Source organism: Rhinatrema bivittatum, chromosome 4 (genome assembly GCF_901001135.1).
Source record: "Rhinatrema bivittatum chromosome 4, aRhiBiv1.1, whole genome shotgun sequence".
NCBI lineage: Eukaryota > Metazoa > Chordata > Amphibia > Gymnophiona > Rhinatrematidae > Rhinatrema > Rhinatrema bivittatum.
Genome location: NC_042618.1, coordinates 444,763,948 through 444,783,220, shown reverse-complemented (window position 1 = coordinate 444,783,220; position 19,273 = coordinate 444,763,948). Strand labels below are relative to the sequence as shown.

Below are 19,273 nucleotides of genomic sequence, written 5' to 3'. Positions count from 1 at the left end.
TACACAGTATGCAATATTGAATCCGTGTCCAAAAGAGGTCGTGCTAGTAATAGCAGTGGCTATTTTCTAAGTCAACTCAATTAATAGCAGGTAATGGCACTAAGATGAATTCTCACTGAAGTTGTTTGCAAGCCAGACACAGAGAGGTGCAACAGGTAGTCCAAAAGCTTCGGAGGGGAACAAAAGAAGGGATCCAGACTGCGCCCAACACACCAAGCCAAAAACCTCTTTCACTTGAGATTGTAAGATCTTCTTGTGGAAGGTTTCCTGGACTCCAAGAATACTCAAGACATGCCTTCCAAAAGGCCCAGTGCCTGTATGGTTACCTGGTCAACATCTAAGCCATGAGAGACAAGGCTCAGAGGTTGGGATGGCGAAGCTTGCCCTGGTCCTGAGAGATGAGGTCTGGAGCAGTCCCCAGCCAGGTCAGAGGGCACGAGGCCAGCAAACCAGATCTAGCGAGGCCAAAAGGGTGCAACCAGAATCACAGTGCCTCAGTCCTGTTGGAGATTTGAGTGTTTGAGATCAGGGGAGGATAAGCATACAGCAGACCAGTGCCGTGAAATGGCATCTGACACCGATCCTCTGCCCATCCTTTCCAGTAAGCAGAAATTATCCATCTTCTTGTTCTCTGGGGAAGCAAATAGATCTATGTCCGGGGTCCCCCATAGGCGAAAGATGCAGTTTGCTACTTCTTGATTCAGGGACCATTCATGGGGTTGAAGGCCCTACTCAGAGTCCACCAAGATGGTGTCCATCCCAGGGAGATACACAGCCCAGAGGAAGATGCGCTCAAGGGTCCATGACTAGATCTGGACTGCCTCTTGGCAGAGGAGGTAAGACCCTGTCCCTCCCTGCTTGTTCAGATACCATATCACCGCCTGACTGTCGGTCTGAACCAGGACCACTTTGTTCTGTAATTCTCCCTGAACGCCCACAGGGTATAACGGATCACCTGTAACTCTAGGAAATTTATCTGGGAATACCTCTCCTGCAGGGACCAAAGACCCTGAGTGTGAAGGCCTGCGACAATGGCTCCCCAATCCATGTGACTCACGTTTGTGGTGAGGATGATCTGGAGCTGCAGGCCCCAGGAGGACATCCCTTGCGACAGATTGGACAGGGTTTCCCACCACACAAGGAATTACCGAAGGGGAGTGATGATCAGGACATGAGCCCGAAGATCCTGGGTGGCTTGACACCACTGGAAAACGTAACATCCACTGCACTCTGTGCATGTGAAGCTGAGTGAACGGAGTAACATGCACCGTCGCCCCCATATGTCCCAGAAGTCGCAGAAACTGGTGTGACAAGACATGGGGGCAACAGGAATCTACTCAAGCTAGGGTAGCAAGGGTCTCTGCCCTGCCTCAAGGCAGAAAGGCCTTCTTCTGGACAGTGTCCAGCCTGGCCCCAATGAAGTCCAGTTGCAGTGATAGCTGGAAATGGGATTTTGGATAGTTGATCAGAAATCCAAGATCTTCCAAGGCGCGTATGGTGGACTGTAGGGAACGCAGCACTCCCTACCTGGAGTCGCTCTTGATAAGACAATCATCAAGGTAAGGGACGATATATACCCCTTGCCAGGCATTTGGTGAAGACGCAGGGCACAGACACTAGGCCGAAGGACAGCCACGATACTGGTAATGCTCTTCCTCTACCAGGAGCCGGAGATACCTCCAATCCTCTGGATAAATGGGGATATGGGCATATAGGTCTTTGAGATTGAGGGAGCAGAGCCAGTCCCCAGCTCTGAAGAGAGGGATCAAAGTTCCCAACGAGACCATCTTGATCTTTTCACTGACAAGAAACCGGTTTAATGCCCTCAGATCCAGAATGGGGCGAAAGCCACCAGTTTTCTTGGGAATCAGGAAATACCTGGAGTAGAACCCGTCCCCTCAACCTGAAGGGACTGGTTCGACCGCTTGAGCCATTTAAAGGGCGGAGAGCTCTACTCGGAGTATCTGATTGTTCTTTACGCTTCTTCCCCGGGGACACTGAGGAGACCGGGGAGGAGTTCGTTGAAAATGCAGTCTGTATCCCTGCCTCACGATGGACAGGACCCAGTTGTCCAAGGTAACTGAAGCTCAACGTTCTGCGAATAGCTGCAGGTAGCCCCCCACTGGGGGGGGGGGGGGGGGGGGGTCAGCACCCTGGGGTAGGGTTGGCTGGCTCAAACCCCCTGGCCACCAGTCAAAATCCCATGATGGGATTTTGCGGTGCAGCAGGAGTCTGACGGGGATTACGAGGTTGCCGTGCCCTCTATCTTGCCGATCCCCATTGAGGTCTCGATCTAGAGGCCGGCGGGTAGTACTTACGTGGCCAGTGAAAAGGTCATCTTGGATATTGCCTGGAAGGCATTTTGTTGGAGGTCTGGGTGTCCAAGGTGCTGGCTGACAACTATTGAAATGTTTCATGATAGTCCTTCAGTTGGGCCACTGTCTCTAATCTTGTCCCTTAAAAAGTTTTTCCCCTGTACAGGGCAGATCTGCCAGATGGTCTTGCACCTCAGGGCGCAGGTCGGAGGTGCGCAGCCAAGCCATGCGACTAGCTTCAATGCGTGCTGCAAACTGATATAGCTGTCTCAAACACATTGTACGCATTTTCTGGAAGTCCTCCTGAATTTGTTGCGGGAGGTGTTGCCCCAACTCTTGGGCTTGATTCTAGAGGTTTCCGGAATACTTCCCCATATAGAGTCGATAGCAAGCAATTCTGGCTGCTAACACTGAGCCCTGGAATACCCGGCGTCCAAGAGCATCCAGAGCTCTGTGCTCACAGCCCTGGGAAGGGGGGCGGGGGGGGGGGGGCAGGCATGAGTCCTAAGTCTCTTTGCCTTCTTTAGGGCAGATTCTACCACCACTGACTGATGAGGAAGCTGACTGAGTACAAAACCAGTGGTGGGCTGGACCAGATAGACTGCATCCGTCTTCTGGTTCACAGGAGGAATGGAGATGGAGTGTTCCCGGAGTCTGATGACTATCTCCTTAAAGATGTCATGTACTGGAACATCCACCACTTCCTTAGGAGCATCAAGGAATTGCAGGATCTCCAACATCTTGTTACAAGAATCCTGTTCTGTTAATAGCTGGAAAGGCACCGATTCCGCCATGGCCTTGACAAACTCAGCAAAAGAAAGATCCTCTGGAGGGATTTCCACCTCCCCTCCGGTGGAGAGGGCTCAGAAAGCAAGTCCTCCAATTCCTCCATAGAGGAAAAAGATGCCTCTCCTTTCCATGGATCATAAGGGGATTGCCCTTCACTTTGAATGTCCAGAAATGCAGGGATGGAGCTCCCACCTGAGCCCTAAGCCTCGAGCCAGAGGGCCACGGAGTCACCGGCAAAACCGAAGACTGTACACCAAGGGCATCTGTGGGATCCTGGGCCGCATGGGCACAGATAGATCCACTGGGGGCATCTGCCCCTATGCCCCTGGGAGTGCAGAGGTTGCCGGGGTGCAGTGCGTGGCTGAGGCACCGTCGACCCCGAAGGACCTTTCTTGTCCAAGTCATCGCTCACTGGAATGGGGACTGGTGGCGGCAGCAGTATTGCTCACTTTGACAGCGAAGGGGTTTGGGGCAGAGCTGGCTGTGTCAGACACCAAGCAACAGGTCCAGCCACTCCAAGAGAGGCACAAGCACCAATGCAGTCTGCTCTTGTGGCGGTGGCAGTCCCGGTGGAACCAGAGGCTCGATGCCCTGCAGGGCCTGGTTGACTGCCAACTACATGCACCTAACTCCTCCTCAAAAGCTGCTGAGGACAGAATGGCTTGAGGCAGCGGCAGAATCAAATCGACCCCAGGTCACAGGGTGGAACTGAAACTTCCACTGGTATTGGTTGGGACTGCCGAAAGTCCACGGGAGGACCAGAGGGTATCACCTCCTCCACATGAGACCGCTTTGGGGGAGGCACAGATGCGGTTGATGCCTTCCCATGGGTCTGACTTTGAAGAGGATGATCGGTGTCAGTGTTTCCTAGATTTCTCAGTGCTCACCACAGTCCTTCCCTGGGTCCGACAGGAACCAGATCTGGATCATGAGGATATTGACCTCACTCAGTCCCCTGCCCCTACCTCGGGATCGAGGATCGGTAGTGGAGGGGACACAGAGGGGGTTGATGCCAAGATTCCCTTCCCTTGCGGTGTAGAAATCCCAGATGCTGACAGATCAGATTTCTTAGCGCCAAACTGCTTATCTATTTTGTCTAGATGTGCCCAACAGTTCTTAGAGGTCATCTGAGCACAAAGATTGCAACCACTGACATCGTGCGATGCCTCCAGGCAGAGGACACAGACCTCGTGGGGATATGTGATGGACATGGTCCAGGGGAGCACTGGCGAAAGCCGGACGCCAAGCCAAAAAGAATGCAGTGCACAGTTGATGGTCGGCGGCCACCAGGAGGCAACATTGTCTAATCGACCGCAAAGCACCACAAAAACTTACCGAAACAATGAGCAAAAAAAACCCTGAAAGCAAAGAGGGACTCTATGCAATACGGGAAGGAAGAAAAATGTTGCGATTACTTACCTGATAATCTCCTTTTCCTTAGTGTATGCAGATGGACTCAAAACAAGTGGGTATAGTGTGCTCGTGCTAGCAGTTGGAGACTGATATGACGTCAGCACGGGTACATATACCCCCACAGGAAGTGCAGCAAATCAGTAATCTTCCTTGCAAAAGCTTTTATGGATATATGTGTGACTGACCGATCGATTAATCAACAGGATTACCCTGACCAATTGATGGTAGCTGGAGACCGCCAGTGTACTCAGCCGGAAGGCGTCGACACCCAGCAGGGTGGATGCCCTATATAAGAAAACATGGCTTACCGTAAGTCGGTGAATCCCCATGTATACCGGCAGCCGGGCGGGATGCTGAGTCCATCTGCATACACTAAGGAAAAGGAGATTATCAGGTAAGTAATCTCAACATTTCCTAGCGTGTAGCAGATGGACTCAAAACAAGTGGGATGTACAAAAGCTACTCCCGGACTGGGCGGGAGGCTGCCCGAGGACCGTTTAGGATTGCCCTTGCAAATGCTGTGTCCTCCTGGGCCTGGACGTCCAGTCGGTAGAATCTGGAGAAGGTATGGAGGGAGGACCACGTCGCCGCTTTACATATCTCTGCAGGCGACAGCAGCTTAGCTTCTGCCCAAGAGGCCGATTGTGCTCTGGTAGAATGAGCCTTGACCTGTAGAGGCGGTGGTTTTCCCGCCTCTATGTAGGCTGCCTTGATAACTTCTTTAATCCAGTGGGCGATGGTTGGCCGTGAGGCCGCTTCCCCTAGCTTCTTCCCGCTGTGCTGCTGTACTGCTTCTGACATTTCCAGGTATCTGGACAGCAGTCTGCCGATGTCGAGATGGCGTAGCATTCGACCTTCCTCCGACTTCTTCAAACCTTCCGTGGTAGGCAAGGATATGGTTTGGTTGAGGTGAAAGTGTGAGACCACTTTGGGTAAAAAGGATGGAACGGTGCGAAGATGGATAGCCTCTGGAGAGATTCTGAGAAATGAATCATGACAGGAACATAAGAACATAAGAATATGCCATACTGGGTCAGACCAAGGGTCCATCAAGCCCAGCATCCTGTTTCCAACAGTGGCCAATCCAGGCTATAAGGATAGTGCTTGTAGCTCTGAGATGCGGCGTGCTGAACACACAGCCAGCAAGAACACCATCTTCAAGGTTAACAAACGGAGGGACAGGCCTCGAAGGGGCCTGAAGGCTGATCCCGCCAAAAATTCCAATACTAGGTTGAGATTCCACAAGGGCACTGGCCACTGCAGTGGCGGGCGAATGTGTTTGACTCCTTTCAGGAAACGTGAGTCGTCTGGGTGGTTGGCAATGGTGTTGCCGTCACTCCTGGGACCGTAGCAAGACAGCGCTGCTACCTGAACCTTGATGGAGCTGAGGGACAGACCCTTCTGAAGTCCATCTTGTAGGAAGTCCAAGATGAGAGGAATCTTAGCGGCATGTGAATTGGTGCTGTGAGAGTCGCACCAGGCTTTAAAAACTCTCCAGATCCTGATATATGTCAGTGATGTGGAGAACTTGCATGCTCGGAGGAGTGTATCTATTACCGGCTCAGAGTGTATCCTGACAGTGTCAGGTCCCCTCCGCATGGTAGCCAACTGGATGGATTAGCTGCACGGTTGTATGGGCAGAGGTATTTGTGATTGTAGACATAGGAATTTCTCCAGGCTTGAGACCCACAGTGGAGTGCATTTGGGTGTTTATCAATGGCTTCACAGGCATCGAACGTTATTGTGACAATCGTTTCACTTCCCATAAGAACCTTAGTGGAGTTGATGTAGTACAAGATGCCCTTTCCGTCTGGGACAATACTTGATGTGTAGCTCTTTGGTAGACCTGCAGTGAGGGTGATGTTGTAGTACTTAGGAGTGGTTGGGGTATGACAGATGACTTCGCCAGTTTCTAAACATCGATGGAAGGATTGATAGCCTTGAGTAGTATTCAGGGCGCAAGCAGGTAGTGTGGCACAGGAAGTTGGTGGTTGAGATTGGTGGATGATTGTTGAGACAACTTGAAATCCAGTTTGAGTGGTAGTACGAATTAGCTTGATACATTCGGTGCAATTCTTGCTCAAGGACAGGAAAACAGAGGTAGTCAGTGTACAGAAGAGTAGTAAGTGAATGTAGAAGATGGATGCAACGTAGATCTTGGAAGTCGGAATCTGTGACATTGCTTTATGACGTAGATGGTTGCATTCATAAGTAATGGATTCTGAAAGGAAGGAGAGAAATGGACACATTAATATTCAGTTGCAGTTACTGATATCTTTTTACTCAGGACTAGCATTGGGCCTGCCTTGGGTGAATCTTAATTTGTGGTCTCCAATCCTGGAGACCTGCCAGTTGGCTGAAGCTGGTTTGAGACGTGTCCAATGAATCCATGAAGGACATCCAAAAACTTTGACAGCTGTCGGAGTAGTTAGCAATACAGTGTACGGCCCTTTCCATCGGGGCTGGAGGGAATCAGATTCATCCCAGTCTTTTATCCACACCGAATTCCCGATCTGGTATGGATGAATCGGGTTTAGCAGGACTAATGGTTCAGTGTCGCAGGTGTAATTTTGAATCGCAATAACTGTGTTATATGAGTATCCTCTTTTCTTCAGTCTAGCCCTCTCAATGGCCAGACCCTGTAAGAGAGAATTGAGCTGGATCCTCGTGGAGGATGGGACCTTGCCACAGCAGGTCCCTGTGTGGAGGCAGGCAAAATGGCGACCTCCTAGGCGGGCTGCCTCGTAGGCAGGCCCAGTTAGTCCACACTTCCTCGGAGACCAAGTAAAAGATGTACACCTTACCTTGTCTTCGGCGCTTCCCGGGTGCGACCCGGGCGGTCTTCGGCTGCGGGGGGGGAGAGAGTGAGTACCTTCACCGCCGCGCTTAAGGAAGTGCACCCTGCTGCCTCTAGGCCGCGCCCGAACTAGTCTCACTCGGGGGCCAAGTCCACGCTGGGACCGAGGCTGCCTCTAGGCCGTGCCCGAGCTCTTCTCACTCGGGGGCTGGGTCCCTGCCACGAACCGGCCACCGTACTGAGGCTCTTACCTCCGAGGGACCATGGAAGTCAGCTCGGGAAACTCAACTGGGTGAGTGACCGCCTGGTATCACCACAGGAGTGCAGGGCTCGTCTTCAGTAGGTTTCTTCTATGAATTTAGTCGTTAGAAATTGGAAACATGCTCAGCGAGCGTGGGGTAGCTCCAAACTGCTTTGGAGGCGGAAATTACTGATTTGCTGCACTTCCTGTGGGGGTATATGTACCCGTGCTGACGTCAGATCCGTCTCCAACTGCTAGCACGAGCACACTATACCCACTTGTTTTGAGTCCATCTGCTACACGCTAGGAAAACATGATTTCTCAAAAAAAGTGCGAGCTCCACAGCCACAAGGCTTTAGCTTCGCGAAAAAAGAGACTGAAGAGGGACCCCGCGTGGACGCGTGGTTAGCGGCATGCTGGGCATGTTCAGTGTGTCTGTCAAAGTTTCTAAAAACCATGACAAAAGTTTTCCATGCCAGGCTCCATCTGATGATGTCACCCATGTGTGAGGACTACCATCCTGCTTGTCCTAGTGCTGGAGTTAAGTTTTCCATGTTAAAACGTGCACACAGTGATTTTTTTGCATTGGGTATTAGCCCAACGCGTCCCAAGTGCTCGTTAACCTGTGCGCAAGGCTCAGCACACGATATTGCATCAGCCCATTAGTGTGGTTGCATAAAGACATGAATTTAAACAATTGTTTATGGAAATTCAGAGAAAGGGAACTCAAATCATAGAAGTAGCCAAAGTTATGCCAGAAAATCCATTGATCTGCTGTGGTAAGTAGTAAAAGTAGTTACCCATTCCTTAGATATCAATTTTTGCTACTGTATTTTATCTGAGTACTGCAAGTTTATATAAGGTATATATTTAAGGAAGCTTTTGTTTAAAACACTTTACAATATTTTCCTTTTCGGTATTCTATAACTGGCCACTGTCATTCCAAAGCAAAGCCCTAAGCATCCAATATAACCTTCTCATACTATAGGGCACTCCTGTGCACCACATTAATAGGATGAGGACAGGATGAAACATCCAATGAGAAACAAGAACAAAATAAAGTGCATACACAGTGTCAAGCAAACGGACAGAGCCAACAAACCAATCTCAGTGCTAGTGGCCATGTAAAACTGAATCAATACAAAACTGAAGGAGTGATTTTTAAATGTGACAACTTTTTCATAATTTCAAAATAAAGAAATGGATTCACTTAAAACCAAAATCCTAGATTAAGAACGAACTGTGAACTCCTATTCTTTAGTTAATAATCTGTTTTGCTTTACAAACAAAATAGAAAAAAAAAGTTTAGCTGAATCTGCTGGAGCTGCAAATCTAAAAAGCTAGCAAATTTTGAAATAAGTGATAATTTACAATGCCTGTGAAAACAGCACTATCAGAAGTTGCACTCAAAGTAATAACGTGTTCCTTGGTTTCATACTTCACCTAGCACATTCGTGATATAGGTGGATGATAAATATTTTAATACATTTAAGAAAAATTTCTTCATACATTGACTTCCTCCTCCTACTAAATACAATTAAAAATGTTTTGTCATGTAGCATGAACTTACCTTTCCTTAACTAGGCTTGTCTGTCTAAAACAAAACTTTCAAAGTCTTAAAGCTTGCCACTGAGTATACACTTTTTGCACTAAAGTACTCTATTACTGTTTGAATTCAGTGGCAAAATGCAAAGCGGATATCCCAATCTCGCTTCAAAAAATCCTCAAACTGGAAGTAGAATTCTATGGAAATATACACCAGAATTTGATCTCTATACATCCTACATTAGTAAATGCCATTGATTTCCTTGTCTCGCGAGATGTATAACAAGCCATCAAAGACCTTTGAAAAAAAATTGTTACTGTACCTCAGAGTTAACCTTCTCAGTCTGTAACTGTCTGCATTCATCTTTTAATCTCTCAGACTCACTCTCGCATTCCAAGGTCATTTTGTCCATTAGTGTCTGAACCTGGACTAGCTCCTTCTTTAGAACAGCAACATCTTCAACACCAGGTCTTTGAAGCTAAGATGAAGAAAGATAATCATATACACAATAAGAAACCTAAAAGTGCTAAACCTGTACACAACTGTGATCAGCTTTGATGACATATTCTTATGAGAAAATACCAGCACAACAGTTAAGCACCATCTTTTCTTTTCCAATTTCTCTGTAGTTCTGAGAGTTGCACAAGAAACTTCCAAGTATTCTAAAACAAACAAGGAAGACACATGCAAGACTGAATCTTTTAATACTACTCCAAAGTCTGGGTCTATATCATATGTAAAGACCAACCATTGCCTACAGTCCAAACATGGACCTACCTAGACAGTCAATTTTCTAACTTCTTTATTGTATCTTGGCAAGTATTTTGGATTGTGAAAATAGATTGTAAATAAAATATTTAGTAGATTGCTTGTAAAAGCAAGGTTCTGATTTCTGAAACATTTTATCCAAAAGATGCAGAAACTTTCCTTATGCTCCAATACATGACAATTTTCAAATACAATGTGTTACTTCAGAGTCTCCAACACACTCTTGATTCGACAGTGTAAAAAAAAAGTTCCAAAATTACCAGTTCAGTCTTTAAATCTTCTATTACAGTAATTTCTTTCTGTATTTCTTGAGTCAAACTTCTCACTCTCTCATCCGCTGCTTCCCGGAGTCCCTTTTCTTCATCATACTTTGATTTGAAATCTGATTTAAGGGGAGGGAAAAGAGACCAAAAGCACATGCACAAACCACTTGCTTATTTTTAGATAGCGCACACAATGGCTTAATGTACATTTAAATGTACTTACCCACAATTTCAGTTGCCAATTGGGCTGCCTTCTGCTCAAACAAGTCTTTCATCTGCTTTATATTAAAATTTTCAATTTGAGCTTCTTCTAACTGCCTTTCTAATGACTGCACTTCTAGAAGAAAAATGCAGTAAACCATATTCAAGCCCAAGCAGAATTCTCAGGATACATAGATTTATTTATTTACAGGTACTTGTATTCCACAATTCATTGCCAATTCTTAAAACTATAATCTTACAAACACATACGGTTATAATAAAACTAACATGTAGACCATAACATTTAAAGGCAGTATTACAAAAGGAAAGTTTTCAATTTCTTTCTAAAAACATCGGTAATCAGCAATCATGTGTATGTCTGATGGTGCTTCTATTGAAAAAAACGCAGAGATCTTCGTGGTCTGTTTGAAGTATTTATGAGGCCATTTTGGTCCGCTAGACATATGGAATCAATTCCCTATAATGACCCTTGATGAATCTTTTTGCCAAGTGAAACACAGGTCATGTCAGGCTTTGTTTGATATAAATAACCATCAGGAACTGGGAACTGTTATAGGAGTTTTGTTAGGCTCTTTTTCAAAACATTATTTGGTATACACTATTTGGCACGTTATAAAAAGAAACAAGGTGGATGATTGAATAGACTGGGCGATTCACTGTCAGTTGAACACGCCATCTGGCTTGCTGACACCTCAAAGTAAAATTCAAATAATTTCAATGGAAGAGGACTAATTAAACTGTTTAGAATTATTTCTTCACTACATTAGTAGCCTTCATTCTTAAAAAAAAAAAAAAAAAAATTAAAAAAAAAATTTTTTTATTTGTTTTCCCCTTTTTCTTGAGTATATTATATGGGTAACCTTGGTAGCTAGACTTCCTATTACTAGGTATCCTTTATTTATGGACACTGTACTAAGTAACTGGACACTGTACTAAGTAACTGGACAACTATCTTTGAGTTCAAAAATGCACTTTATTTCTTATATATATTTAGCATTGTTAATATTTATTTCTACTTTAAACAGTTATACTGCTTATAGTAAATAATATAATTCTTTATTTATTACCAGTTAAACTATTATTTTTATTTATTTTTCACTATGTTTAATTGTCATCCATTTATACTGTTCCATATGTTCTACGGTTCCATGTAAAGCTCCACTCTCTGTTGAGCAGTTCTTTGTTTTATGTAAACCGGAGTGATTTGTAGTCCCTACAAGAACTTCGGTATATAAAAATAATAAATAAATAAATAAGGGGCCATCCGCCCCTTACAAATCCTGCAAAACACTGCAGCCCGTATCCTTACTAACACAAACTCAAAGGAACATATTACGCCAGTTTTGAAGGAATTACACTGGCTCCCCATTCAATCCCGCATACACTACAAGACTCTAACACTTATCCATAAAGCCCTCCACAATCCTGAAATGAAATGGTTTAATAAATCAATACAACTTCAATCTTCTATTAAACCCACCAGAAATCAATACCTCGCCACATTACAAACCCCTTCACCTAAATTATATAACCATGTTTCCACCAAAGCACGAGCGTTCTCTTTTGCTGGCCCTTTGTTATGGAATACTATGCCCACTGAACTGCGCCTTGAGCCATCTCCCAAAACATTCAAGCAAAAACTCAAGACATGGTTATTCACACATGCCTATACGTGAAATATATATGTTGATCCTCTCCCATTTTCTCACTGCCTTCTCTACCCTTCTCCCCCTGTCTAGACACCATCTCTAATTCTCCTACCTCTGTTCCCACTGTAAATACCTCTCTTTACAATTGCTATTAACTACTTTTGAAATGCTTTCTCCCCCCTCTTACTACATCTAATGTAGAACTACATCTCCTCTTAACCCTTTTCCCTTACCTCAGCCCCAATTTACTAGAATCCCGTTGCTACATCTCCTCCTAACCCTTTTCCCTTACCTCAGCCCCAATTTACTAGAATCCCTTTGCTCCCTGGTTCTGTTTAACTTACCTCAACTAATATACCCCCAAAGTATAGTTCTGTGTTTTTTAATAGATTCTACTTTTATTATATTTAAATATTTATATACATACTTTCGTTTAATATATAACTTGTTAAATATATAATCTGTTAAATGTATAATCTGTTAAATGTATAACGCTCCGGCGTAAGTTAAATCTGTTAAATCTGTTAAATCTGTTAAATGTATAATGCTCCGGCGTAAGTTCCTGTTCATTGTACACAGACGTGATATCTTTGATGAGCGGCGGTATATAAAAAATTATAAATAAATAAATAAATAAGCTATATTTTTTGCGTGGTTATGTCTGATGGAATACAATTCCATAAGATCAGCGCTGAGAGAAGGTACGATAGTACTGACAGATAAGAAGCTTGGCCCATGCAGTTTACCCAATTGTGTTATTGCAGATCTTACTTAACCTCCAGTCACCACCCTGCTTTGGTCCTTACCACAATCTTCTGTTCCTGTCCCATGGATATTTGAATTGCTAAAACCTCTACTGGTAGACTAGTCCAGGCATTCATCACCCTCTTCTTAGTGAAGCAGCATTTCACCCATATTGCTCTTCTATCTCCCTCCATCCCTCCCTCCTGGCTCCATGTCACAACCTAGGAGCCCTTCAGAGAAGGAACTGAAAACATTACAGAACTAGCCAAACTGATCACTGAAAATCCATGAATCTTCTGTGGTTAGTAAGAAGAGTGGTCATCTATTCCTCAGATATCAATTTGCCTTTGCACTTTACCTTTTGAAGTACTGCAAGTTTACAGCAAGTACTTAAAGGAACGAGGATGCATGATCCCATAAGCTGTGATATTTTATTAGGCTGGATAGTACTTTTTTGTGCCCACTCAGGTGGCTTGTGATGTTGCCTATATTATTAGCAGGTGGGCCATTCTTGACTTGGGCAATATAAATGCTGTGTATTTTATAATAGATCTGTATGTACAAATTAACGGGTTGAGTGAAGGAATAAGGGTGTGAGTATCTATACTCAAGGGACTGCATCGAGATTGTTTATTAAGTTTGCACAATTGTTATCCATTTTGAAGTTCTGGCAATTAAAAGCAGACAAATGTAAATACTGTTCTTGAGCTTTATTTTCTATTAAAAATGTTATGTACACTTTACTGCAGACTAATAGACAGCAAGTTTGCTTACCGTAAATAGAGTTTTTCCATCGATAGCAGGATGAATTAACCATGACAAGTGGAGGATGACATCTGGCAGTACCTGATTTCTCTCCTAGCTAGTAGAGCTTTTAGCTCTCTGAGCATGTGCGGGAATTCCCACTCAGGGAATTTTAGAGCTAAATTTAGCTTTGAAGATGACTCTCCAGGAAGGCAAGCGGGAAATTATATGGCTAATTCATCCAGCTATTTACAGAAAACTGATTACAGTAAGCAAAATTGCTTTTTCAATCAATAAGCAGGGATGAATTAGCCATGACATGTCAGAAATCTCAAGCTGAGGGTTCCAGTGGAGTGTTTACTAAATAAGCAAGAAGGATCCTACAGTGGAGCGTAGACTACTGGGTGAACAAGCTATGCCAAACTGCTTGTCTGAATTTACTGTCAACTTCAGAGGTTGTCTAGATAGTAACTGGACATAAAGGGTTGTACTGATAACCAAGTTACAGCTTTGCAATGTCTGCGAGAGCAATGGAAGAGGCCATAGTTTTAATTTGACGAGTTTTGACAGAGTCTAATTTGTAAACCTGCGGTTGTTTAGCAGTGCTGGATGTAGTCTGCTATCCCGTTTGACAATGTATTTTTAGTGACTGCTATGCCCAGTCTGTTAGGATCGTAACAGTTGCGAAGCCTGACAATGCAACTAAGTTCTTCTCTTGTAGTAGACCCGGGTTCTTTTACAACCTAGAGTATGACAGGCCTTCTCTCCCCTTCATTTGCTTGTGGCCTCAGGAAGGTTAGGCAATTCAATGGATTAATATGGAAAGCTGATAAGTCTTTTGGTAGAAAATTCAAGTGGGTGTGAAGAATCATCCTATTAGGAAAAACTGCATATATATGGCAGATAGTAAACTAATGTTTAAAGTTTGCCAACTCTCCTGGTTGATTTTACTGCTACAGTAAACACTACTTTCCATGTCAAAAACTTAAAGAAGCAGATTCCCTCTCAATACCAATGGATGAGATCTAATTGGTTTACTATCAACCTGAAAATGGTAAGTCGCTATGGCGCTGAGATATACTTTTGCAGAGGATGTGGCTAAGCCATATTTAGAATGAGAGTAAATAAATTAGAAAATGTTTGGGTTTACATGAAAGTTCAAATCAGGGAGACTACTGATTGATATTTTTTTGTATTACTCTAAGACAATGTACTCAGAAACAGTCTTAAAGCACAAGAAATTAATTTGTATGGAGGAAAAACTTCAGAAACCAAAATCAAGGCATCTGAAAATATAAAAATTAAGAAAACTGGTAATGGAGGTTTTTTTTAAATTAATGATAGTGCTTTTATTCACCATTTCAAAGGCATATATTGCCTAGATTTGGCATCTGAAGTTTTTCCTCCACACAAATTAATTTGTTGTGCTTTAAGACTGTTTGAGTGCATTCTCTGATACGTTTTGAATATACACAAAAACATATCCAAGGCATTATGTTGACACCATATGGAGAATCTTTTCCATTTAAAGCCATAGGCTCTTCTAGCTAATGGCTTTCTGGAAAATACTATTATCTCCTCACTCTCTCTGGGTAAAGAGATCTGCTGTTATTGAGCATTCAACATCCAAGCCATCTGATTGAGGGATAAGATCTGGATGGCATAGACTTCCTTCCTCTTGAGTTAGGAAGGTTGAGTCTGCCCCAGATGAATAAAAGGACTGCTGGTAAGCTGTATAAGATATGCAAACCAAATCTGCCTGGGCCATGCTGGAGCTATGAGAATTAGCCAAGCCAGATCCCTTAGCACTGATCTGGTTATTAGTGTAATCAGTTGAAAAAAAAAAAAAAAGTACATGAGATTTGCATTCCAAATTGAGCAGGAAAATGTCCTGAGCCAAGCTGAGTTTGCTGGTTAGAACTGCGCAAAGTTTCTCCAATTTTCTATTTTGATACAAATAGGCTGATTCTTGGAAGACCCCATAAGATGAACAGTGTCTCCACTGTTGATTACTGCAGAAAATTCTACTGAGATGATCTGCTAGCATAACGTAAATCTCTGGAAGGTAAAGCACTTGCAGGACAACTTTAGAATTTGCAAGCCCCTTCCCATGTTCATATCGCTTCTTAGCAGAGAGAGTTCATTACCCAGTGCCTGTTTGCTCACATAAAGCATGATCACTTGGATGCCAGTTTGAATTAGAATGTTTTTCGCTTGGTGAAGATATGTGCAAGTCATAAGAGCATATCTGATTGCTCTTAGTTCTAACAGATTGATTTGACTATGTCTCTCTCAGAGAAGCCAAGTCCTTGGGTTCAAAATGGTCCAGTTTGGGTGCACTAACCTTTTCGGAGGCATCCGTCACTAAGGTTACTTGATGAGCGAAACTGCAGAGTGAAGCTCCTTCCTGAAGAGAGCAGGGGTTTAGCCACCAGCATAATTTCCATGTCAAGTTCTGTGAAACTTGTACTTTGGTTATCAAGGGTTGAGTTAGCTGGTCTCATTAACAGCATAGGCTCCACTGCAGGTGACTGATACGTAGGTGAGTTAGTGGAACTACATGAATGGACGCCGCTATATGACTTAAAACAACCCTCCTCCCACCCCACAGATGCGATCCCGGCTAATTTACTCATAGCTATCCCCAAAACAGTTGCTAAAGCCATCGCAGACATTATCAATTGTTCGCTACTTCAAGGATATGTTCCAGACCCGCTGAAACTTGCAATACTCAAACCACTCCTAAAAAAACCTAACCTTTCCTCAGACAACCCAGCCAATTTCCGACCCATTGCGAATCTCCCATTCATCTCTAAAATCTTGGAAAAGATAGTGAACAGACAGCTTACGGAATACCTTGATGACTACAATATTCTAGCACCATCTCAATATGGTTTTCGAAAAGAACGGAGCACCGAAACTCTCTTAATCTCTTTATCTGACACAATACTCCTGAATCTTGAAAAAAAAAACAATCCTGCTTACTCATACTCCTCGATCTATCAGCCGCATTTGACACGGTGAATCACTCCCTACTCTTGGAACGTCTGACAGACATTGGAATCAAAGACACTGCACTAAACTGGTTTAAGTCTTTTCTACAAAACAGATTTTACAAAGTTAGAATCAACAACAATGAATCACACCCCGTCGATTCTTCTATGGGAGTCCCTCAAGGCTCTTCTCTATCGCCGACTCTTTTTAACATATACATGTTACCGTTATGCCAGCTTTTATCCAACCTCAATCTTAAACATTTCATATACGCAGACGACGTACAAATTCTTATACCAATTAAAGAATCCCTCCAAAAAACACTTGAATTCTGGAACTCCTGCCTGTTGTCCATTAACAATTTACTCTCAAGTCTTAATCTAATTCTCAATTCCAACAAAACGGAAATTCTCCTTGTCTCTCAAGACAATAACCATACAAGGCCAAATTTAAACCAAACAAATCAACCTTCCTTCTCTGCACAAGTGAGAAACCTAGGAGTCATTATGGACGACCAACTAAACCTAAAGAGATTCGTAAACAACACTGCCAAGGAGGGCTTTTATAAATTACAAGTCCTTAAACGCCTCAGACCACTACTGCACTTCCAAGACTACAGATCAGTACTCCAAACAATCATTTTCTCGAAAATCGATTATTGCAATTCCTTGCTAATCGGCATTCCAGCTAACACCCTTAAACCCCTTCAAATGCTGCAGAACGCCGCAGCCAGGATACTAACCAAGACCAACAGGAGAGATCATATCACCCCCATTTTGAGGGACCTACATTGGCTCCCAATTAAGTACAGAATACTTTACAAGACATTAACTATCATTCAAAAAACCATATACAAGGGCAGTCCGCTTGAACTCAACTTTCCTCTTCTACTTCATCTACCATCCAGACCAACGAGATCAGCTTATAAAAACACTCTCCAAACAACACACGTAAAAACTTCGCTTAGCAAACGAGCCTTGTCCTCAGCAGGTCCATCCTTCTGGAACTCGCTACCTTCTTCTCTCCGGACAGAACATTGCCCAATCAATTTCAAAAAAAGACTTAAAACCTGGCTTTTCGAGCAAGCGTTCAAATCATGATAATAAATCACATCAACTTCCACACACCGGCAAATAATCCATCCAAAGACTCTCAATCAAGCCCGAAACATAACACTTCACATTCAAAGATAATTTTAAGTTTCCCATTCTTCCTTTATGTTTAAGTTATTTTACCCATGTATTCTGTTCCAAGTTTTAAGTCCCTGTTCTATGTAACTTGCATTCTACATGCATGTCTTGTTCAGTTATATTGTAAACCGAGCTGATATGCAATCCTGCATGAAGCCCGGTATATAAAAATGTTAAATAAATAAATAAATAAATAATCTGTGCTAACTGAAAGGTTTGAAAAAGAACAGCGGTGAAGGCCTACAAAGTGGCTGAGACTCAATTATGAGGTACAGTCGGTGTACATACCAAGGTGCAAATAGCTGGCATCTCCACATGCATGTGGACTTGGAGAAAAACAAAGAATGTTAACAGGATGGCTTTAACAAATGGAAAAAAATGACAGAACCTGTCAGAATTGCAGGGTGCCGAAGAGAGAGGACGCGTTTGTTTGAGCTCCCGATTTGGAACGTTTGAAGCTTTCTTCATTACCTGTAAACATATGCCACATATGAAAAGAAAGGGGAAGGGTAAGGGAGGGAACCTCGACCCCCCCCCCCCTTGGACCTACCCCTGTTCAAACGAGGATCCGGGAATTCTTCAGCGCTGTGGGGGAATCTCCAGGAGAATCGGCTGGGACACCGGAGCAGGAGCGGACTTCAGTGACCCTCGACGAGCTATCTGAGCCCTGGAGCTCCGGTTACTCTTTCCCATCCTGCCCGTGGAGGCACGCTGGAGCCAGTAGATCCCTTGCTGCCAGTGTTGCAGCATATGGAAGAAACGCTCAAGGTAGGCTCTGCAGCAGGCACGACGGGGCAGCCTCAGGGTGAAAGGACCTTAATCCTCCTGAGAGAGCTAAACATCGGCGTGCTGAGCAGTGCAGGCAGTTCTCTGCCATCAACCACCTTGGGAAGGAGCCAGACAGACCTGGATGGATCGTGACAGCCACTGAGAAATACTCCGGTAAATCCTAGAGAGATTAAGCTCTTAAACAAGCCTGAAAATGTAACTCTAGACTTATTATGGAATGGAATATCTACCCTTGAAAGTGCTATCATTTCTCTAACAGTAATGGTAAAAGGATTTCAAGACGAGTTTAATACAGTGAACTCTTACCTAATTCTACTAAAATACAAGAAATGGTTTTACAAATAAATCAGATCAAACAGATTCAAACAGATTTAATTCAAGGAGATTCTAGGCTAGAGAAAAGAATGAAATTTCTGGAAAATAATTTGAGATATAATAATCTGAGAATAATTTAATTTTCCAAAATGCAAATTTATTTCCCTCAAAGAGCAACTTCAGTTTTTTCAGGAAACTGTCTATTGCCAGCGGAGAATTGCCTAAAATTCAGAAGGCTTATTTTACATATGGGCTGGAGAAAAAGGAAAGTGGTGGAGAGACGGGGGACAGTGAAGATCGAGGTCAGCGTCCGGAGTCTTCTTCACCATTGGAAGATCTGACAGGATTTCTTGAAACAACTCAAGAAGAACAAATTGAGAAGAGAGGGATACTCAGTGAAATTTGCAATATCAGAGGAAAGAGGCATAATATTAAAAAGCTTCTTTCGAAATAGAAATAAGCTCCATCTTGGAGGGAAATTTTGGATTTTTCCA

At 43.7% G+C, this 19,273-nt stretch overlaps 1 protein-coding gene across 1 annotated transcript in view; it reads right to left on the bottom strand.

Moving 5' to 3' along the window:
- EEA1 (early endosome antigen 1) overlaps nucleotides 1–19,273 on the bottom strand; it is a 372,360-nt gene that overhangs the window by 244,773 nt on the left and 108,314 nt on the right. Inside the window, 3 exon segments of the mRNA XM_029601632.1 lie at nucleotides 9,424–9,579; nucleotides 10,130–10,251; nucleotides 10,356–10,469. Of these exon segments, the coding sequence (XP_029457492.1) occupies nucleotides 9,424–9,579; nucleotides 10,130–10,251; nucleotides 10,356–10,469 (392 nt within the window).